We start from the raw sequence: 23,234 nt of genomic DNA on the forward strand, positions 1-23,234 counted from the left end.
CACACCAGCTCTGGGGATTCCTAGGAGGGTGACAGTTCGGCTTCCCGGCACTTTCTGCTTTGGCCAGGGTGATGCCATCATCACGGCCTCAGATGGGGTCAGGGGCTGAGCGTCCTTATAAAACGGGGGGACCTGGACTCCGAGGGAAGACCATGAAGGGACACTGGGGAGGCCCAGAGCTGCCCAGGGCTCCCCGAAGCTGGAAGAAGCAGGTGGGGTCCTCCTCCTACAGGTTCAGAGGGAGCACGGCCCTGCCGACCCCTGGATTTGGGACTTCTTTCCTATAGGCTTGGGTGATAAAGTTTGGTGCTAAGCCACCCATTTTGTTACGACAGCCACAGGAAAGTCATGCAAGGGAGCTCCCCAAAGCCGGCCCCCGGGACCCCGGCAGCAGCTGGGAGACCCGCGAGATGTCCAGGGGCTTGCTTCCTCTCTCCTCTCCTCTCAACTGGCTTGGCGTGGGGTGGCAAGAAAAAGCTGAGGTAGGGGCAAAAAAAAAAAAGAGGGGCCCCTGCTGCGGCCTGCTTTGGTCTGGGCGTCCGTGTGCCAATCCAGAAGCGGAACCGCATTGCTCTGTGAAGGGGAGTCTCTGACCGGTCATGGCTGAGCCGGCTGGGTGCTGGGTCTGCCTGGGCCTGCCTGGGCCCGCCTGGCTCAGGGTGGATGTCCCCATCCCTTGGGCATCGCGTCTTTGCAGGCTTAGTGATAATTACTCGATGTTTCCACTGATGACTGGGCTACAGCAGGTTCTCGGAGGGGAGGGGGTTTAGCTCTGAAAGCAGATTCCCAGGCAACTCCATTTGGTTCTGGGGCTCCTCTGTAGGCTTTGCTCAGAGCCAGACCCCGTGAGAACCCCACCAAGTAGAAGAAACTAGTTCTTTGCAGATGACTGGGTTCTGAGAAGCAGCCTGGAGCCAAGCCACAGGCCCCTGACCCGCATGACAGGCAAAGGTGGCCCCCGGGTGATGCCTGCCTGTGCTGGGAGCCTCCCAACAGGCCGGGCCCTGAGCAGCCTCCCTGCTCCCGTCTCACTCATTCCCCACAGGACAGGGCTCAAGCAGGGGGGACACAGCAGTTGGAACCCCCTTGGTCTGTCTGGCCCTTGGAATGTCCTCCTGGAAGCTCCACCTCCAGGCCCCCGCCCCATGTGACCTGGCCCTCCTTCCCGCCTCCCACCCCCAGAGTCAGGCAAATGAATTCTCCCCTTCAGGCCCCAAATGCGGATGTGATGTTGGCACTTTCTTTTGGAAGAGGACAAAGCTTGAGCCGGGCGGGGGAACTGGGCTTCTGAGCGGGTGTCTGGTGGGCAGAGCCGAGCCCCTCAGGATGGCCAAAGGACAGACCTGAGACACCAAAAGTCGGCCAGGAGTGCCCTCCTCCATCAGAGCAGCGGAGACTGACCTGCACTGGGGCCCATCATCCCGCATGTCTCCTCTGAAGCCCAGGGCAGGGCCCTGAGTTGTCCCCTCTATGACTTTTGGGCAGGTCTGACAAGCCCAACCGCAACCTCCATCCCAGGATGCATGCTCCTGGAGGTCCTAAATTGCCAGTGGAGGGAGGCAGGAAAAAGAGAGGTGCTAATCCAAAACCATCCTGGTGACCAGCACAGCTCCCAGAGCAGGAAGAGGACTTGGCCTCTAGGTTCCCGATTTAACGTTTCCCAACAGGGAATAGCAGAGACCTAAGATCTCACTCCCTGGCTTTCTTCCTTCCAAACTCCCACCTGTGAAGGAGGGTGCTCCCTGACCTTGGGTTTTCTCCACAGCCCTTCTTTCCTCTCTCCGCCTACCCCCTCCTCCACCACTCTGTCTGGATCTCACCTAAACCCATGTTTTTCAGCCCTGACATGCCACTGTCTTCCCATAATCCTCTCTGTGAGCTCCAGACACACAGAGCCAAGGAACCAGGTCCCTCCCCTTCAAACTCAGCATGTCCAAAGTCAACCTCATGATAGCCCCCAGCCCACTTCTACCTCCATCCTCTCAGGAGGCAGCTCTGACCCATTAGCTCCTTGCCCACAATCCTTTGATGGCTCCCTTTTGCTTTAACTAAAGTCCAACCTCTAGCTGAGCCCTCGGTCGGCTTCCACAGACTTTTCTAGCTTCTGTTCCCACCCTTACCCACGTGCAGTGCCCCCTGATACACCATTGGTGGTGGTGGGTTACTTGTTAAAATGCCCAGGCAGTTAATGCTCAGCTCAGAGGCCAGGGGTGCTAAACATCCTGTCCTTGGAGGTGCAGGACACCCGGAAGAAGGCTTCCCCTGCCCCACACCCACTGCCCAGCGCCAAGTCACACCATGTTTCCCAAAGGCTCAGGCGCTCATGCTCCCCGGGCCTCTGAAGCCCCTCTGTCTGGCACGCCCTTCCCCAGCTTCTTCATCTGGCTCGCTCCCATCTGTTCTCTACATCTGCCCTGTATCCCTTCTGGGGACTATGTTCTAATCAGCAGCCTGGCTCAGATATGCCACCAGGGTCCCCACATCCCAATGGGAGAAGCGTTTGGGGCCATGAGGGGCAGGAACTGTGACTCTCCTGCTGGCCCCTCACCATCATGTGAGCTCCTTGAGGGCAGGGTCCAGGCCCACAGAAGGGCCCTGGGAAAAGAGTGAGTGACCCAAGTGTTAGCTTTTCAGGGACTCCCCCCGTCCTCCATCAAGAAAGGGGAGTCTACCTGCTTCTTTCTGCAGGAGCTGTCCAAGCTGGGCCTGAACAGTGACATGGAGGTGGAGCTGCGGATTCTTCAGCTACCTGTAGATTACAGGGAGGTGAAGCAGAGGGTCACCAGAATCTGGGAAGACCTTCAACCGCAAGTAAATGATGGCTGGGGAGGCAGTGAAGGTGGGGGTGGGGTGGGTGGGGAAGATGACGAGGTGGAGCCCCAGAGCCTGTGGACTCCCGGACCCTGGTTCTAGGGTTGATGGCTGAGGTGCACCCTGCCCCCGTGTCCCACCGGTAAGGTCCCAGCCAATCTTCTAAGGTTCTGGGTCTGTTTGTAAAAGTTTAAGCTGAAACACAGAGTGGATCTTGGAAGAAGATTCCGGAGAGAGAGGAGGAGGAAAATAAATGGAATCTTTATTCCTTGCCAGGACTCAGAGATAGTTTCCACCCAACGGATAGGCCCTTGGGTTAGGTCCCAGCCATGGCCCTGCAGGGCAGGTTGCCTGTGAGGTGAAGCGAGAAAGGACCTTTTGGGCCTGGCAGGGCGGTTGGCGGGTAGCCCGTCTGGAGAGGTCCCATCTTCATCACACCCAGCCTTTTTTTATCTGAACAGAGTCATTATATAAAAAACTGGTACAAATGTCCAAAAACTAGGAAGACCAGATGATGAGATTAACACAACACACACCACCATGCCATTAAGACAACTGTCCCAGGGGTTTTGATAATATGCTCCACGGCTATTTTTTCAAAGAGGAAAAATAATCAGCTCAAAAAATCCTCACAATATTTTATCACATTGTTACTAACTTCCTTTATTAGAGTTTCATACAAGAGAGGGAAGATGCCCCAGAAATGCTAAGCTGCTCCCGTGCTAGTCTTAGCTACCAGGGGACCCCCCAAGGAAAAGAAGGGGAATACATTACTCCGCAAGAATATTTGCCCCTATAAAACTAGTTAAATTAAATGCCACATGGGTTTCTATCCAGTTGTTTTTCATTCCCGCACATTCATTAGGGGAGGTTAGCGGGGAAGCCCGGAGGTTGTGTGCCAGATCTGGGCTTTGCGATGCTTTGCACCCTGTGCTCGCGCTGGGGTTGGCCCTTCAGCCACATCCGGCGAGCAGAGCAGGCCTCAGTTTCCCTAATCTCTCGGCCGCCGCGTGTGCGGACACAGCTCGCCGTGCACATCGGCCTGGACGCCTCCGCCAAGGCCATCGTTCTGGAGCAGTGCGCCAAGAACCGGGGCTACCGGGACGCGGACATCCGGGGCTTCCGGCCGGCGCGCGGCGAGTGCCTTCCGGATGGCCCGGAAGTGATTGCGTCGGAGGTCAGCATGAAGGCGGTGAGCAAGCGCGTGGCCGTGGAGGGCGTGGAGGTGACCTTTTCTCGAGATGCGGGCAGGTACGTCCCGCGGGTGTTGGGGGTAGAGGCTGGGGAACGACCGCAGCGCCTCTTCCGACCAGGGTCTCTCCCCGGATGCCCCCCTTCTGCACCGGGAGGCCATCCTCTGCGGTCCGACTGGGCACTTGCTCACGCCGTGGCACCCCAGGGCGGCTCCTGTAGACCACCAAGATGTCGCCCCCGCCCCCCACCCCACCCCCACCCGCACCCCGCCCCCACCCGGCCCTTGGTGCGTGGAGAGAGGAGAAGAGATGGGAAGGCATGTTTTGAGAGCCACTAACGTTTTGTGGATGCTTTGTTTTTCTTTATTGCGGCCCAAGTTGTTGAGTTAACTCTTCCAATGTAGCCCCACATAGAGATGAATTTACCTTGGTTCCTCCAAACTCTGACCGCCAGTAGGTAGTTTCTCCCCACCCCCGCCCCAAGTGACTCAGTAGACATGAATGAGAGGGGTGTGGGGTGTAAAGGTGTTTTGGACTAGTTGCTTGAAAATCTGGTCCCTTTCCAGGCTCTGCTGCTTGCTGATTGTGGGACCGTGAGACCAAGAATCAGTCCCTCCCGGGTTCATTCCCAGCAACTCTTCTTTCTGAGGCAGAAGAACAAAACCTCAATCTCCCTGGGTGGCAGTCCAACTTCCTCATGCTTTGGGGATTATCCCTTTTGCTTCCATTTTCCTGGGGTTAGAGGCTCTTCCAGGGAGTAGTAACACGGCATTTCATGTGGTTGCAGATATGTCTGCGATTACACCTACTACCTGTCTTTGCATCATGGAAATGGGTACGCGGCACTCATCCACGTGCCTCCATTATCCCGTTGGCTCCCAGCCAGGCTTCTGGGAAAAGCCCTGCAAGTCATCATCCAGGACATGCTGGAGGAGCTGAGAAAGCCTGAGCTCAAAGCCTCGTTCGCAGAAAACTCAACCGCCGTGATTCCAGCCCGGGGGAACCAATTGGGGGACTGCTCCTTTGGAGAAAATTAAATGTTTCAATCCTGTGTGCAGAGTTCAACTGTGCTTTGAGAGACTTTTAAAAAATGGCTTGTAAAACAGTTTACACAGAGGGAAAAAAGCTCTGAATTAGCCCAACGAAATCACAAAGGGTTATTTTATTGTCAGAAGAAAGAACACTCTGAAAGGCAGACATTTCACAAGGGATTAGCTAGCTTCAGTTATGGTTTTCATGACAATAAAATGAAATCCTAGTAATTTTTTTTTTTTTCTCTTAAAAAGACCGTGCAGCGGCCTGTGGGATCCTGCCCAGATTGCTAAGACCGCAGACCTGTTGGGCAGAGCTGCCTGTGATGGGTTGATCTATGACCGGGGGAAACCGGCAGAGCGGCCGCTCGGTACCCCCTCCCTGGCCTCCACCCTCATGCATCCAGGTGCTGCATGCAGCTTCTGACCCCTGAGTCTCTAGTGTTTGGTTTTTATTTTTCTACTCTTTTTAAAAAATTGTCATACACATAACATAAAATTTACTCTTTTAACCATTTTTCAGTGTTTGTGGGCATTCACTTGTTATGCAGTCATCACCACCATCTATCTCTAGAGCTTTCTCAACATCCCAAACTGAAACTCTGTCCCCATTAAACAACTCCCCCCCTCCTTCCCCTAGCCCTTGGCAACCATCATTCCACCCTCCATCTCTGAACTTGACTACTCTAAGGACCTCATATAAATGAATCACGCTATTTGTCCTTTTTGTGACTGGCTTACTAGTTCACGGAGCATAATGTCTTCGAGGTTCATCCATGTTGTAGCGTGTGTCAGAATTTCGTTTTTTTTAGACGGAGGAATATTTCATTGTATGCGTAGACCACATTTAGTTTATCCAGTCATCCTTTGATGGACACTGGGTTGCTTCCACCTTTTGGTTATTATGAGTACTACTACTGTGTACACTGTGTGCAAAAACAATAGGTCAAAGTCCCCAGTTGCAGTTGTTTTGTTTCTATACCTAAAAGGGGAATTGCTGGATCATAAGGTGTTCCTACGTTCAAGGTTCTGAGGGTCCGCCATACTGTTTTCCATGGCAGTTTCCCTGTTTTATATTCCTAGTGGTAGTGTTTGGTCTTCAAGCAAAGGATCATAGCTGGGCTTGGCTTCTCTGCCATGTTGGGTGTTATCGCTACTTTGTAGGAGCAGAATCTCCCCTTTTCTTTTTTTTTTTTTTAATTTTTTTATTGTTATGTTAATCCCCATACATTACATCATTAGTTTTAGATATAGTGTTCCATGATTCATTGTTTGTACATAACACCCAGTGCTCCATGCAGAACGTGCCCTCCTCAATACCCATCACCAGGCTAACCTGTCCTCCCACCCCCCTCCCCTCTAGAACCCTCAGTTTGTTTTTCAGAGTCCATCGGCATTATTTGTTTCAGAGGTACAGATCTGAGAGAATCTCCCCTTTTCAGCTATCATGTTGCCTTTGGGCAAGCACTGCACTGGTTCCTGTGCCAAGCTGCTCAAAGCCGGGTTTTGCTTGTCTCGTGTTTTCTGCGGCAAATATGCATGGAGATACATTGGTTTTCGGAGGAAGGGGGTGACGGTGGCAGAGGCTAAGCTCTGGGAAATTTGTTAAGGTGTTGTGCTCACAGCTATCACTTTCACTTAATTACATTTAAAAAAAAGGGGGCATTGTTTACTTAGTGTCCAGATTCTTTCACTAGAAGGAAAAGCATTTGCAACTTAATAACAGAGGAAACGGGCAGGCCTTGCTGGGTTTATCAGTAGCTCTCCAGCATCCTTGAGCCTTTGGTACAGATTCTACAGGACCCCTTTTGCAAAGGAAACTGGCTTATTTGACATAAAACAGGTCAGAGTCACATTGGAGCTGATCAGAGCCAGCCAGGTGGGGTGGGATGGTATGGCCCACATGTGTAGGTCCGGCTGCAGGGTTGTTAACGCAGAGATCCTTCTGTATTTGAAGGCGAACAGCTGCTGCCCAGAGCCCTGTCCCCCTCCCCCACTGGAGCTTCTGTCTCAGGCCAGGGGCAGGCAGGGGGCCTCAGGACCCTGCTTCAGGGTTATTTCAAGCCATACCCATTTTACAAACTTGTAGATGTCATCCCGTGAGGAGGCCCGAGCTCCCTCTTGATGCACGTCTCCATCATCTCTCCCTGCGTGACCTGCGGTGTTCGCCTCCCGGTCTAGGCGGCCTGCCGGCCCCTGTGCACACGTACTGGGGCCTGTTTCCCTGTGGCTGACACGCGGGGGGCCGGAGTCAACAGGCTGAACTCTGGGTTGGTCGCTTAATAGTTGGGGGGTCTCGGACATGTCTGTGTGTTTGCTCATCTATAACAAAAGCCCTTCCTTTGCAGAGCTGTGAACACGCTCTGAGCGAACGGATGTGTGAGCCGGTCAGCGATGAGCGCGTGCGGGGCAAACCCACACCTTCCTGAGTCCCGGCTGCTGGCTGCACCTGTGAGGGCAGAGGCGGACACAGCCCGGCCGGCTCTGTGGTCTCGGAGTGGCACGGGGGGGGGGAAGGGGGCGCACTGGCCTCTGCGACCACCCAGCACCTCCATCCCGAGAAGAAAGTGCTGTAGCTTCCGGCGGAGGACAGGTGCCCAGTGCGGCGCGGCACCCCACCGGCCGCCCGCACGCCCGTCCGAGCCTCTGAAATGAGCCTTGAGCCTGCCCGGAGTCGTCAGTCATCCAGTGACAGTCGAGGTCCAGCGCCAGCCACCGCGTGACAATGGTGAGCACAAACCCTGGGACAACACCAAGAGCTTGCGAGAGTCCTCTCCCTTAGAAAGGCCTTTTGTTTTTAGGTCCAAGTATTTGTGAGGCTCACCAGATCTTAAATAACTGTGGCCTTTGATTTACTTCCCCCGCCCACACCTTGCTCTGCAGCCCTTTATACGGTGGCCTGACTTTGTTCCAGGAGTAGAGTTTCCTGTGATCAAAGTTCAGTGAAATGGTCAGCTTGCCCTCCCGATGTGTCTGTGCATCTCTGGTCTGATTCCAGAACACTTACAGCTTGTTTCCTTTGAACATATATTCACATTTCACATTTCTTACTATGGCCATTTCCCCGGGCAATAAAATGATGGCTGGACTGTAGAGGCCCCGGGACAGGCCAAGATCATCAGCTAGAAAGTCACATTCTGAACACCTCCTGGGAGCCACGTCCGCGGTGCGCTTGCTTGGTTCCGCCCCGCATGCCGGGTAGGTATGCTGGCTGCCAGGTGCCGACAAGGACAGGGAAATGTGAAGGGTGAGCCCTTCGCCCCAGAGTCACCTACAGCAAACCTGCCCCGGCCTGACTTTTGTCAGTCGAAGATACAGGAAAAGTCTGCAGATCAGTCAAAAATGAAGTACGGATTTCTGCATCTTATGTATTCAAATTTTCTTCGAGCTGATTTAATGGAGTGAGAAGCAGAATAGCTGCCCTGTCCTCACCAGCAGTTTGCGTGCTGGGAAGGTTCAGCTGTCAGAAAGCAAAGCAAAGCCTTTCCACAGAACACCTCCGAGCGACACGTGTGAGCACACATGCCACACGTGGCTCGGCTTCCCTGCCTCAGAAGCGTGGTGGTTCTTCCAGAAAGGGAGGGGAACCAAATCAGAGACCAAAAATGCATACAGAATTCTTTTATTTAACTTAAACCATGTAGTACTTTAACTACTAGAAAAAAGCAGAGTAAGAGAAACTAAAGTTGCCTTAGCTTCAGCCATTCAAAATAGACAAAGTTTCTTTTTCTTTTTTCTCATAATGTAAAGAACCCAGAGTATATCGCAGTAACAGGAATAAATTCTTACAACAGAATATACAAAAACATTTTGAAATTTTTTTCATCTACTGATTTTTTTTATATAAACAGAGGAATTTATTTTTAGGAATAATTTATACACAGAAAGTCATTTTATGTAACAAATTGGCCATGTTATTACCTTTTTTTTTTTTACTTTTTTAAAAAACTTTTTTTTTTTTTTAAACAAGAAAACTCAGAAAATGCATTATTTGCGATGCATCCATTCCATTGCGCCTTCTGGTTTGATTCTTTTTTTTTTTTTGTCCCAGAGGTAGACATACTCTGGCAAATCTCTCACCTCAACCTCACCGGCTAGAAAGCAGACAGGTGTCTTTGCCAAGCATCTATTCCACCCGTGGGTGTGTCTCTGCAACGCCACACATCTGAATGAACAGTTGCACGCAAAAAAAACCTAATTGTTTCTGGACCTTTCTCCCATGTAGTGCAAAACATCCAGATGTTTCTACTGATGGAGATTCTGTGGAGAAGTAGAGACATGGCCAGTAATCCATTGGGAGCTAGAGGAAATAGAGTCCAACTGAAACACATTTTTGTGTGTGTGTCGTTTTTACTTAAAAGGACTGGTTTTGGACTAGAAAAATGTGTTTTCGGTGTTCTGCCTTAAATAAAATAAATAGGGTCTCTTCCTTGTTATAACAAAGCGCGAATCACGACCTGAGGCATGTAAGCGAATGGCCCGTGTGCGCCAGAATCATCATCGTTCGTGTGACAAGTCTGTGTGCTGCGCTCACCGTGAAGCCATCAGCTGTGCCCTCAAGGCCTTCCCTGTCCAGGCAGCGCACGACAGCGGCGACGAGCAGCCCAGCCCGCCGGAGGCTCCCCAGCACCACGGGCACCGCTGGGCTGCCACACCGCGGCTGTGTCCTTGGCCAGTGAGGTTCCTTCAGTCTGTTAGAGTAGCTACACTCCCAAGGGAAATGGCCAGTCAAGGATGAGCCCCTTCCCAACCAGAGGGTTCTGGAAGACCAAGACACTGAAGATACAGAACTACTTCTTAAATCATCTTTCCTTTGTTATAAACTAGGGCACCAAGCATTGGGGGGAAAAGAGGGTGAACCACGGCCTGGGTCAGGGAAAAATCCTTTTTTTTTTTCTTCTTTTTTCTTTTTTTTTTTGGCATATTGTAAAGCTCGCTAGGAAACAGGTGTCCTAAAAAAAATGGATCACAAACACACATTTGCACACACAGAGAAAAAAAGTGTCTTTAAATTATTTTCGGCAATTATAAACTACAAACATTTTATAAAATTATTCTATGTTCTTACAAAAATGCAATGAAACATTTAATTAGTTCTTGTAAACCAGATCTTCGTCAACTGACTACCCGTAATCTACTGGACTTAACAGCCCTATTGAAAACGCTAATGAGTGACTAATTAGAACAATGTTTACCAGAAAGATGTGGACACACACAAACGTGGACATACAGATGAGTGATCATTATGTTCTTGCATAAACAAAATAAAACAAAACCCTAAAGTCATGCCCCAGAACTGACAACTGACGGGTGCGGTGCAGTTCGCGTTCTTGACCGATTTCACTGAACTCTGTGACAAGTGTCCAAAGGAGGATGTTCGGTTTCTTGGTCGAAACCAAATGCCCACGGATGACTGTTGAGCCTTGATGTGGTCTGATACCTTCAGAAACCATCAGGTTCAAAACATGGCCCACACTTCTTCCCAGCCCCGTTCCCCTTCTGCTCGCCAGTCTTTGCTCGGCCTCCCATCATGACCCGGTTACAGTGGTTTCCTACTGTCTCATCATCCCACCGTCAAGGAGTGTCCAGTCTGCTTTTTCTCTAAGTGATCAACGAGTCAGCTAAGCTGGAGGCCCGAAATGAAACCCTCTGGCCTGTCCAAGGTCTGTATCTTCAGCATCTCTGGCAACAGAGGTTCAGTCTAGACAACATCCTCTCTTGACATTCTCATTTGTACCACCGACTAGTCAGAGGGGAGTAAGAAAGGTTGACTTTCATCACTGGTGCTTACAGGGTGGATCTGGTCCGTATCTCCCAATGCTGCTTAGCCCAGGAAATAAAAAAAAAACAGCCGACAAACACAGAAGTAACAGTAACAAAAGAACAAACCCCAAACCTTACATGTATTAGTGGGACTGCTGGAATGGGCCAAAGCGTGCTGTGGAGCATTACTGCCAACTGGAGGGTGCCTGTGTTTTGGAAAGGAGTTGCCTTTGACACCGGCCACCATAGGGGGACCCAGCAGTGACAGCCACAGACCTGGGACCGAGCATCCTAGCCTCCTCACCGATCTGAGCTCATGTGACCTTGCCATGACAGCAGCCTGCATCACGCACAGCCACCTGCCCATGGGGGTGAGCCGCCGACAGGCTTCGGTGGAACAAACCGGCCTAGAGTCTGGCATCGTGCTTGGCTCGTCAATCTGTTATCACAACCAAAGCACGTCACCTCCTGCCAAGCATTTTGCTGTCGGGTGGTTCCACAATAAGCACTTTTTTTCTATTTTACCAAGCCACGTTTCCTCCCATCGAAATGTTGTCCCAAGTCCTAAGAAAGAGGCTGGAAGGAGAGGCCAGTGCTGGCCACGAACACGGTCTTCTGTCTTCCGCGGAGGAAGCTCATTCCAATTGTGTGTCAAACGTCATGAGATCCCATGAAGGAGAGCTGGGGTGCTCTGGGGCTCACACAGCTGAAGTTCGACAGTGTCTCCAGAACGCACCAGCTCCTGCTGCCTCAGGGAAGGGCCGTGTGCTCGTGTTTTAGTGCGCACATCGACGATGCGCCTCAGTGGTTCCCGTCACTTCAAGCAGTGTGAGCTGCTTTCAGGAGGAGGTTGCATGGAAAATGCCACAACTCAGCTTGATTAGATTATGTGGAGCATACAAAAGAGAAAAAATCAAGAAGAGGTGGGAAAATCAGCACAAAATTAGGCTAGAACTGTGGATAGATGATGCCTTAGGATAGTCAAGGTGGGTGGTTTGGTCCAGTAAAATGACTGCACCATCACACAAGCAAAATTTTCTTTTCTTTCAGTGTTTCTGAAGCATTTGTTATGATGGGCGCTACACTATTAGTGTTTTGTTTCTACTTAAAGAAAATCCACCTACATAAAACAAAAACAAAGGGACACCAACAACTCGGACAGTTTAAACAAAACCCTTATAACCAGCTGAATGATCTGTAGAAATCCAGTTGTGGAAACCGGTAGGTATGTGCAAAAGAGGAGCGGCCACTATTCCAAGGGGTCACCTACAGTGTGGAAGAAGAAAACCCTGATCCAACAGTATTTCTCAGTGACCTTAAGGTGCCAGGGGCCTTGGGAAAAGAGGGTAGTGTTCTCGCAGGAGGAAGTGCGCTCCTGAGCTTAACTGCGGTGCTGGAACTGAAAGGAGCCATGCCCACTTCGGGCAGACCCCCAGCACCTTTCCCAGATGGGGTCACCAGGGCCTGGGGGAGCAGCTGCTGGAGTCGGGCTATGCGCCCTCCACCCCTGTGAGCAGCGGGAGGGCGGGATGGGGGCGCGGCCCTGGTGGGAGACACACCACCCCAGAAGGAGGCTGGGCGCCCTCCACCGGCCTTTTCCAGCCCGAAGGTTTGGTCTCTGTTTTCCCCTGGGGGAGGAGGAGATGAGGGTGAAGCTGAGGAACAGTCTGGGCGGGGGGGGGACACTTGTCTCCTCTCTACAACCTGAATGGGACTGCAGGTCAGGAACCTCTGCGTTCCCCCGCAGGAGGCCTGGCAGACCGAGCTCTCAAAAGCGCTGACGTGGCTGCACCACTGAACTTGACCCAGCGCGGCGACGGCACAATCCCGCCTCGGGCAGGCCTGGCCCACGGAGGCCGGAGCAGCGGCTCACACCCAAACAGCGCACCTTTCCAGGTGGGACTCTAACCCAGAGACTGACGGCCTGCCCCTCCCCCCCCCCCCCCGGGTCCTTCCTGTCCTCCCAGCCTAGGAAACAAGTGCTCTTCCAATGACAGAGTCTGTCCTTCAGGCTGCACGGAGTCCCTTTCAAAGCCAGCCAGCCCGGGGGCAGCCGAGCGGCCTCCCAGCAGAGTGCGGGCGCCCCGGGCCGGGAGGAAGGAAATCCTAACACCTCAGGACCTCTTAGGAAACCAAGTTAGGAGAGGAACGAAAGCAACACAAAACGAGACATTTCAGAAAAAGGCAAGCTGTCTGACGTGAGTGGAGAGGGGTATTAGTGTTGCTTCGAGCCTGGACACAGCCTGGCCTCTCCCTGCCTCGCCTGGCGCGTGCGGCCTGTGGGATGGATGAGGTTACCAGTATCGACGGCATGTTGTCAGGTGCTGAGAAATGTGAGATGTATTCTTGTGTATATATACACACATAAAAAATAAGAGTGAGGTAGATAAATGTTTGAAAACCAAAACCAAAACCAAACCAAACCAACAAAAGCAAAAAAACCCAAAAACTGTCCTGTCTTACACACACACACAGACACACACACACACACAAAACCCTTTTCTCAGTATTTAAATTCATAATGGGGCTTCTCTACAGTGATTGAAACTGGTATCACAAAATAAATTAAAAGAAAACTCCTACATATAATACCTTCTTAATTTTTTTCTTTTTTCTCATTTTTTTTTTTTTTTAAGGGAAAAAACTATGGGACAGAGGCTTGAGAAAATCGTAGGACTGAAGCTCCCGACAAGCAGAAAAGCACTACACACTTGCTTTCTCGTCTTTAATCTCCAGTCACAACTAGCAATCATCATCTTTGAGCTTTGTTCTTACTCATAATTTAAACATTTCCATCCCAGAAGCAACTCGTGTGCTGTCATCACTCTGGTGAGAAGTGCTAAAAACTAAACAAAACAAGACCCCCGGGCCCCGAGGACTTGGATTCCTGGCCAAGGAAAAGCGAGCCAGCGCCAGGGCTCTGGTCCCCTGGGAGCGAGCACGGGGCTCCCCGGCCACCGCAGCGGTGCTCGCCCCGACCGGGGCCCTCGGGCCGGCAGACCTGGCGGGGGGCTTGCCGCCGCCCCGAAGAGGCTGCCCCTGCGGCCCCCTCCCCGCCAGCACCAGGAGGTGCCTGGGGATTTTCGGGTTCTAAAGACAGGTAGGTCGGTCTGGAGGGTGGTGGCGGGAGCCACAGAGGGGCCCACTGGACCCCACTCCGCTGCACCCTGGGACTCAGCAGCTGTTTCTCATGGGATGGAAGGATTAAATATCCATTAAAAAAAATAGTAATCCAAATGCCTAGTTTCTGCAGTTAAAACTGCTGTTGTACCCAAGAATTAAAAAAATAGATGTGTGTCACAACCAAAACAAAGGTGAGGGAAAGAGGAGGTGAGACTTTCCAACAAGGGTGACTATAAACACTGAACAAGGATGTGCGAAATATTTAACCTTTTTTTCTGACCTGAGTTTGTATCGTGTCTTGCACTGTACCAGACTCCAGCGCTGTGTGAGAGCAGGCTGAGGAGCGGGGTGCCGGCATGCCAGGGCCTGCCCCCCGGGGGTGCCCACCTGCTGCCCTCGCCACCTCGTGCCCACAGAGCCTCCGGGTTAGAACGTAACTAACGGGCAGGGGGAGCGGGGAGGGGAGGGTGTATTTATAAAAAGGCATCAAACAGTTCATGGCAAATTATGTTATAGAAGTATCAGTTACTGGGAAGAGAGGAAGAAAGTCACGCACGCTAGTACAAAGCATAAGAAGTTTCTTGGAGTGAGCAGAAAGGGAAGAAGGGTAGACCTGAAGGTTTTCATAGATTAAATCCACAAAGATAAAGGACAAAAAAAATAGCAGCTTTTTTTTTCTGTACAGACGTATAGGTGAATATCTGAACCGTAAAAAAGTTATAAAAGTGACATTAAAGACGATGTGTATGCAAATGTTTCATGGTCTAACATAGAACTGTAAGACCCATGAAGAAGTCCTAGTAACAGAGAAAATGTCAACAAAGCTTAGGATGCTTGAATCCATTTACTGCTTTTCTTCTTACTGTTGTGGTGGTGTTTGAATTTCTTTCCTTGCAAACCTGCATAAACAGTTGGGCTGAGTCCCTGGAAACCCCTTCCCATCTGTGTCCTGGGGGGCCGGGAGCGGGGGCGGGGGGCGAGCTGGGGGAACAGGAGACTGGCACGTGGACGACCACTCCTCAAAGCCTGTCTGCCGGGCTCTCGACAGGGCCTGTTTTCTCCAGAATTCCTGGGGGCTAGCAGGCGGGGCTGGGGAAGAGGGGATTCAGCCTCTCCCAGTCTCCACTGAGAGAAAAATCCCATTCTGTCCACTTCCCCCAAATAATAACCTACTTAAAAGCAACTAGACCTGTGTGAACGTAAGGCTGGAAAAGAACACCAGGGGTGATCAGATGGAGTGCATCCTCAGCGTGGCTCTTAAATGGCGGGACTAGATACCATGCTCGCCCCATGCCTCTGGAAACAAGGAAAAAAGTGCCGGGATCAGGAGGGAGGAAGTTGAGGGTTTTGGCAGAATTTGGCAGCATTAAAATGGTAACAACCTTGAATGAGTGATGGCCCTTTTTCATTTTCTATGTCCCTAAAAAGGTGAAAGATAGTTAAAAAAATTCCGTCTCAACGTGGTTTTTGTTTTTGTTGTTTTTATAAAGACCTACGGTGACAGGCAGGTGTTTATGGGGGCAATGTGGGGCCACAGGGAGGGCCAGCCAGTTCCTCACTCTGATCAAAAGGGCGTCCCAGCTGGGCTTGGGCAAAGGTTTTTCCATTAGGAAGCAGAAAGAAAGAGAAAGGTGAGAGAGAGAAGAGGGAAAGAGGGAGGGAGGGGAGGAGAAAGGGAGGGAGACAAGTCTGAGAGAAGTGACGGGGAAAGCGTGAGGAGACCCGATTCTCGAGTGTTCTGTTGCTATTAAGTGTTGTCATCAAGGTTCTTAAAGGCCCGTGTCAGTTAAGGGTTTGGGTAGGGAAATAAAAAGCTGCTTGCATATTGGAAAAAGGAACACCCCAAATGTGTTTACTGCAGACAAGCTGTCTTCCATGGGCAGCATTGGCAGGCCTGAAGATCCACTGAGGTACAGGAGGCTGTGGATAGATTGTTCGGACTCTCTCCCTCCCCTCCCACCCCCCCCACCCCCCCCCCCCCCCACCCCCCGCCACCCAGCGTGCACACACGTTACTGTCTGCACGGGAATCGGGAGCCAAGGATCAGCAGGTCGAAGACTGGGGCAGGGGCAAGGCCCTCTCGTTCTTGCGTCCCCCGTTCATGTGCGCGTAAGGCTGTCTCTCATCGAAGCTGGCTCGGAGAACCAGCACGCCAGGGCCCGGGCCGTTCTCGGCCTTGTGTCCTGAGTGTCTGTCGGGCAGCGGCAGGGAGGACGAGGAGGCGGAGGGGTCCAGGGGGACGCTCTCCATGTTCTCGGGCTCCAGGTCCAGCTCCTCGGGCTCGGGCGGCTTGTTCTCCTCGCTGTAGTAGAAGGAGACCTCCCGGAAGCCGGGCTCCATCTCGTCCTTGATGCTGCTGATGATCTCCAGGAAGGCAGGCCTCATCTTGGGGTTGTACTGCCAGCACATGCGCATCAGCTCAAACCTGGGGTGGAGACAGACAGGCGATGCGCCCCGCCGCCCGCTGTGGCCGTGGCCGCGCAGCCTCCCGGGCCACTCGCTGTGGCCTCCCCACGACACGTGGACACGGGAGCGCTCTGTCTTTCTCTCTCGGGGGCCCAACGGGCCTCAGCTTCTCCCGTCTCATGTCCCACCATGGCTTTCGCTTTCCCCGGGGCCCAGGACCCTCCGCGGGACAAGACCTAAGCGCTCCTCTCCCAGGGAGGGCAACTCCAGGTTCACACACCGTCTGTCATCACAGGTATTATGGTGACAATGCTAAGGTATAAAAACAGGGGCGCTTGGGTGGCACCGTCGGTGGGGCGTCCGACTCAGCTTCAGCTCAGGCCGCGATCTCAGGGTCGTGGGATCGAGCCCCGCGTCAGGCTCTGCGCTCAGCAGGCAGTCTGCTTGAGATTCTTTCTCTCCCTCTCCCTCTGGCCCTACCCCCACTCTCTCTCTAAAATGAATCTTTAAAAAAGAGATAAAAACACAGCATTCTATTTAAAGCATCTCTTGTAGCCACTGATGGAACGTTATTTGCGGAATTAGAGTGCAGGAAACCTCTGGTGTTTCCGTATAAGGGTTAGGGCGGATCGCAGCTCTCCCGACGGTGAGCGCTCTTTTAATTCCACCTCTGCTGTTTCTGAGCCTGCCCCAGCGGCTGCGGCCGGCCGGCGGGGCCTGCAGAACACACGGCAGGAGCACGCCTTCCAAGTCGTCCCGGGGCCCCGCCAACTGAGTGACAGTCCCAGTGATGCCCTGCAGCCAGAGCCCACCAAGGCGGCAGGGGCCGGCAGGGCAGGCAGCGAACACAGCGTGACGCCCGCGCTGGGTCTGACAGCTGCACCACAATGACACTTGGGCCCCGAACCTCTGCGAAGCCCTCAGAGCCAAGTGGACCACCGGGAGTCTTCCTGGCAATGGGAAGGGGCCCCCCAAGAGCCGGAAGGAGACAAAGAATGGGGTAGTGTGGCCAGCTGACCTGGGGGGGCCTGTGCTTTGACAAGAGTTCGGGGAGGCCGGGGGAGGAGGGGATGCTTCTGATTAACCCACAATGCAGAGAGACCCAGCTTAGTAGACCTTGGGAGCGGAAAGGAGGGTGACCGAGCAACCATCCAGGCTGGCCCCAGAGCTGGAGGCGGCCACGGTTCCAAGAAGGGACTGGCCAGTGGCCCTTCTAGCTGAAGAGATGCTTTTCAATAAAAATGGTTACATGGAACTCCCCATATTTAGGAAGCACAGAGTACCCCAAACTGGCTTCTAGCCTCTGGGCTGACCACTAGACTGACAGAGCACTTGCTTCTGTCTGGGCCCGGGGAAGAAGGCAGGGGGCAGGCTGGTGGGACACAGAAACTGGCCTGCAGACAGAAAGCTCCTAAGCTAACAGGGCCAGCTACCTTCACAGACCTGGGGGAAAAGGTGTCAGGTCGCTGGAGGGAAGAGGATGTGACCTTGAGGGAGGGTGGGCACAGGAGACTTTTGGCCTGTGTTGCTACCTGTTTTTGTAAATCGTGTTTTATTGGAACAGCCATGCCCATCTGTTCATAGGTCTGTGGCTGTTCTCAAGGGGGGCCAACTTCTAGTTGAGTAGTTGGAACAGAGACTGGCCTAGAAGCCCAAAATATTCGCCGTGTGGCCCTATATCGAACACGTCTGCTACCTGTGCTCTGGCAGCAAAAGATCTGGACGAAATGTGAAGACCAACTGGATTTTCCCCTCCCGACCCAGCCCCCTGCCCAGCCACCAGCCGCAGGCCAGGACCGGCCTCTGCCGAACGCGCTGTGAAACACACGGGGCGGCGCGCGGGGTTTTCCCCGTGCGGCCTGCTTTCATCCTCCCGAGGCCGGGAGGCCGGCGCCCGAGACTACATGCCCACTGCGTAGGTGAAGAAGCGGAAGCCCCAAGAGATGACACAGTCTGTCCCAACAGTGAGGGCGGAGCGGGGCTGGGCGCTGAATACCACCTACCTCAGGGAAAGGGGCATTTTCTCAGCCTCAGCAAGAACCACCGTGGTCCCCCCAGGAGACCGGTTCTTCTCCTCGAGTCAGGGTCATGGGGGATTTGCACAGATAGGCAGCTCCTGCCTCGGGTCAGATGGCAAACAAGCCTGCCTTCCCTGACCTCCCACTACTGCCCAGGGAGAAGGGCTCCCCCCACCAAACAGTACACGAGGCCCCTCTCTATGGCTCCGCCGCGCTCTCCTCTCTGGCTGACCGACCTGTCCCCGACTAGAGGCGGGCTGGGGGCCGGGGCCAGGAGCACGTGATGGGGTCATGGGCCCTGGCTCGGGGCTGCTGCGGCCTGGGGGGGTGCTGCTGAGGGGGTGCCACCAGCCAGCAGGGGAACGACTGGAGCGACGACAGCACAAACGACCATGTGAGGCCCCAGTCACAGCCCTTCCAGGGCTGCCCATAAAAGGAAGTCTTTTTCACTCTGTCGGATTCAAGACCTTGTTTACACTATCTCCACAAGAAAACTTTCCAGTAGACTCTACAAGGATTTATGGGCTGATAAAGCTCTTCTTTAAAAAAGCCCCATGTTTTACAACTAGTTGGCTCTGCTGAGGCCGAGCTGTCCTTTCCCGAATGACCCCTTGTGGGGGCCGGGGAGGGGGGAGTTGCGCAGCCCCTTCACCCCCGGGGGGTGGGTCAGGGAAGAGATGGACCGGAGCTGCTTGCTGCCCTGCCCTGCAGTGAAGCTGCTTAAGGGAGACATGTGTGACCCCGGGGGGCAGCGTGAGGGAAGAGGGACAACTGGCCTGCCCCCTCCCATCCTGCACACAGAGGGGCCTCCGGATTGCCACCCTACTCTTGGCCCTGCTGGGCATGCACGCAGGTTGTGAGCACAAGCCAAGACGTGAGAGGCAGCGCAGTCCACTTGGCCACCTTGCAACAAAGACCAGATTCCAGAAAGGCCCAGAAGGGCTGGGTGTGCCCCTCCCTCCACCTCCTCCTGGCAGCCCGGGACAGCCAGGATCGTCTCTTGAGCCTCCTCTCAGCTGGGGCCGGCAGGGAGACAGCAGGCCTGCCTGACCCCTCACCCCAAGTCACTCTGTCTTTGGGCCGAGATCAAACGCAGGGCCCAGGTACCGCGGGACAGCCCATGGTCGCAGCACGGCTAACCAGGCGAGGACAGCCATTCCTGACTGTTTGGATTCTACTCCAGCACCCGATTCCCACAAAACCAGCACAGGATCACCAGCGAGGAGGGAGCTTTAATCAGCAAGAGGAAAAAGTGCATTTGAAAACTGCAAAACCCACCAGAGTCTACTGAATCTGTTCCAGACTCATCTATGAGTTGGTGACTCTCTGGGCCAAAAACTTCAAATTCTGTCCTGAGTGCTGTATACTGAGGACCGGCCCCGGCAAGGGTCTGGACGTGTGACACTGGAAGTTTTACGGAAGACCATAGGGCTTCTTGGCCCAGGGCTGACTCCGGCGCAGCTCTGCTCTAGGTCTGTCCTGCAGCGGTAGAATCCGGCCCTGCTACCCGGCTTCTGAGAGCTAGGACTGTGCCTTACAGCCGTCTCTGGGGCGTCAGCAGTCAGCATGGAGCCAGAGGGGCTCAAGGACATTCGTGGTGTAAGTACAGAGACGCGAGATGGGCTTTGTCATCCATTTAAAATGTGGAACCACCAGCGAACCACAAGTCAAATCTGATCTCATGCCACTTGTTAAATTAATTCAAACCGAGTGTCGGTGTTAAGACTCGCAAGCCTAGACTCTCTGTGGCTTGGACCGTGGAGCCTTTCCCCTAAAGCCCAAGCGCACGGCGCCGTTGAGGGGATGGGGACTACTGGCCACTCCAGGGGAGCCCACTTCACACGCTTGCGGGCATCGCCAAGACGCTGGCGCAGAGCTGAGGGCCCCTCGCAGCCACTGCACACCCTGCCCCCGCGTTACCCTGCTGGGGTCCGCTCAGACCTCTGGAGCCACACAACTGAACTGGTCTCTCTCCCACCTGGAGGCCCAGCAGGGCTTTGGGGCAACTCCCAAGAGCTCCGCGACTCTCCTCTCCTCTGGGACAAACAGGAGTCCGTTCTTTCAGTGCCCACGTAACAAAAGAACTCTCCCAGAACACTCCTTTACCTAAGCTCATCAGGGAGTTCAGGACAACACAGACACTCCCCACCCCGTACAACCAACTCGCCTCCTTCCATTTTGTTATTTTCTTAGAAGGGAGAACAGTTTGCCACAGGGGTTCTGGATGGCGAAGCAGAAATGCCTCGTGAATTAAACATTTAATATCCAATGGTAACCTCTCCATGTGAGTTTCCTGGTCACTCTGTGCTGGGAACAGGAAGTTTACCGCTTTTCCCACGGCAGGTGGGCTGCTTCCCAGGCATATTAAATTAATATCAAAACTCCAGTCACCAGGAGGTAGGTCAACTTCATGAGTCCCACAAGTTTCTCAGCGGCCAACACTTATCTGAGTCAAAGAGAAAGCTCAAAAAACAATACCTCTCCTCCCACCACCCCCAAACCACGTGAACGAAACGCACACCTGCTTTCTCGGACTGTCTCTAAGCTTGCCACACCACGGGTTCTAGCCACCGCCTCTGTTCCGCACCAGACACTTGGATGCACATTCAGTGGGCATCACTCCTCATACTCCATTACTTAGATTTCTGCTCTGAAGGAAGATTTTTCTTCTAATGGGCTGACAAGGATACAGTGACCACACTGTTCAGAGAGAACAGTACCTGTGAGGGAAACTGGGCGTCAGTGGGCTGTGGAAGCCAACCCCCAGGGACCCCCACCTCCTGGTACGCATGCCCGCTGTAATCAACCACGTCACGGAGGGCTGCCCCCTGGGGTGAGGCCATAACGGCCACTGTGGCTTCTGCTCTGCCCTGGAATCACTTGCTCTTGGGCAGGGTGGGCAACCTACAGGCGCCCACGGCCCAGATATAGCCTCCGGGCCGATTTTGTAAGCCCTAGGAGCTAAGAACAGTTTCTATATTTAAGAGTGGTTGGAAAAAATAAATCAAAATAAGAATAATATTTTGTGACGTGAAAATTATGGGAAATTCAAACTTCAGTATCCCCAAATCAAGTTGTGCGGGGGCACAGCCATGGCTCGATCACGTGGTATCTGTGATTGCTTTGGCGCGATGACAGAGGTGAGTGGCTGTCTTTGGGACCGTATGGGCCCCTGGAGCCGAAAATACTTCCTCTCCGCCCTTCTAGAGGAAGCGTCTGCTGAGCCCTGCTCGAGGAGAAGCCCGCTGCCTGGCACTTGGCCGCACGGGTGCGCCACCCTGGGAGTGGGTCCCACACCCTGGGAGTGGGTCCCAGCCCCAGTCAAGCCTTCTGCTGACTGCAGCCCTGGCCGAGAGACTCGGAGCCCGAGCCGTTCAGCCAATGCTTATTGTTGTTTTAAACTGTTAGGTTTGGGATGATGTTGTACTGCAGTAAAAAACTGGTACAGGTCGGGAGAGGGAGCGTTTCCACAGTAGGCAAGAAAATGCACTAAGTGACTTTTTTTTTTCCTTTTAAACTAAGTTCCCTTTGAGTCTCTTCTAACTTTGGGTCCTGAAGTCTGAAGAGGCTAATTGGGAAGGTTCTCGAGGGACCTCCCACCCTGTCTCGGCCACCACCACCCCCCCAGCCCCCGCCATATGCACTGCCCTCTGAGAAGTAGAGCCTCCTGTCACTGGTGGGCCTACTCTGTGCCCCATGTCTAGGACCATGCAAATTTCCTACTCTAGGCCCATGCTCAGATGATCAGTGGGTTCCCCTGCCCCCAACACACACACACACACACACACACACACACACACACACACACACACACGCGCAGATGCAGGGATGCTGCTTTCCCTACGGCAATCGTGGGTCCTCTTTCTTAATTCCGTGCAAACTGTCCGTGGGATAGAACAGGCTTCAGCTGAACAAACATTCAGAAGCAGCAGTTACAAGGCATAGGGCCCAGCTAATGTACTCCGCAGCACAGGGGTGCTACACCGAGTCTCCCCCAGCCCGCGGGCCCTGCAGCTGCGCAGTCAGGGCCATGGGAACAAGGCCTCCCACGTCTACATGGAGCTGGGGAGGTTCCGTCTTGGTAGCAACCAAGTCCTTCAGAAAAAACCACAAAACCGTGGTTTGTTGACAGTCAATGGTTTCTGCTTCGCAAGCTGTGGCAGCCAGACCCTAAGATGCTCCCCAAGATTCCTGCCCCTGGTGTAAATGCATCACCATGCAACTCCTCACCTGAATGTGAGTTGGACTAAGGAAGATGACAGGATTTCAGTTTTCTCATCCGTGGACTCTGAGTTAACCAAAAGGGAGATTATCTGGCGGTAGATGTGGCTTAATCGGGTAAAACAAAAGGTAAAAGCAACAGAGAGATGCTCTTGCTGGCTCTGAAGAAGGAAGCTGCTCTGGTGGGAGAAGACCCACTCTCTGGAAGGACCCCAGTCCCACAGCCACAGGGCTGAGTCCTGCGGACAACCTGAAGGGTGTGGAAGAGGGAGGCCCACCGCCTCGGGTGATGGCAGCCGCAGCCTACATCTGATTTCAGTCTGGTGAGACTGAGCAGAGGGGCCAGCACACCTGTGTCTGGATTCCTGACCCAAGGAAACCGGTGAGAGATTCAAACGAGTGAAGCTTTCATGACTGTTGAGGCCAGTTTCCCTGGTATCCAGCTGACATGGTATCTGACTCGTATTTGCAAACCATGCCGCCGCTCTGAGGCCCCAGCCTGAGGCAGTGCTCCCCTGAGGCAGATCGAGGGGTCTTAGACACAGAGACAGCCCGACCATTCCTTTGGGATCCAAACATGTCCTGAAAAGCACTTCTGGAAAATTCCAGAATTGGTCCTGAGGTACTAGTAGTGGTAGCCTCCCTTCCACCCACTGGGATCCAGAAGA

The 23,234-nt window shown here is 53.3% G+C and overlaps 2 protein-coding genes across 2 annotated transcripts in view; one reads left to right on the forward strand and one right to left on the reverse strand.

The window, feature by feature from the left end:
* PGPEP1L (pyroglutamyl-peptidase I like) overlaps window positions 1-5,041 on the forward strand; it is a 28,156-nt gene extending 23,115 nt beyond the window's left edge. The window contains exons 3-5 of the mRNA XM_032391276.1: window positions 2,659-2,811; window positions 3,836-4,062; window positions 4,792-5,041. Coding sequence (XP_032247167.1) covers window positions 2,659-2,811; window positions 3,836-4,062; window positions 4,792-5,041 — 630 coding nt within the window. The remainder of the gene's footprint in view (window positions 1-2,658; window positions 2,812-3,835; window positions 4,063-4,791) is intronic.
* A 10,870-nt stretch (window positions 5,042-15,911) lies between these two features.
* IGF1R (insulin like growth factor 1 receptor) overlaps window positions 15,912-23,234 on the reverse strand; it is a 291,551-nt gene continuing 284,228 nt past the window's right edge. The window contains exon 21 of the mRNA XM_032391239.1: window positions 15,912-16,346. Coding sequence (XP_032247130.1) covers window positions 15,965-16,346 — 382 coding nt within the window. The 3' untranslated portion in view covers window positions 15,912-15,964. The remainder of the gene's footprint in view (window positions 16,347-23,234) is intronic.

Source organism: Phoca vitulina, unplaced genomic scaffold, assembly GCF_004348235.1.
Source record: "Phoca vitulina isolate PV1807 unplaced genomic scaffold, GSC_HSeal_1.0 scaffold61, whole genome shotgun sequence".
In the NCBI taxonomy this organism is placed as follows: domain Eukaryota; kingdom Metazoa; phylum Chordata; class Mammalia; order Carnivora; family Phocidae; genus Phoca; species Phoca vitulina.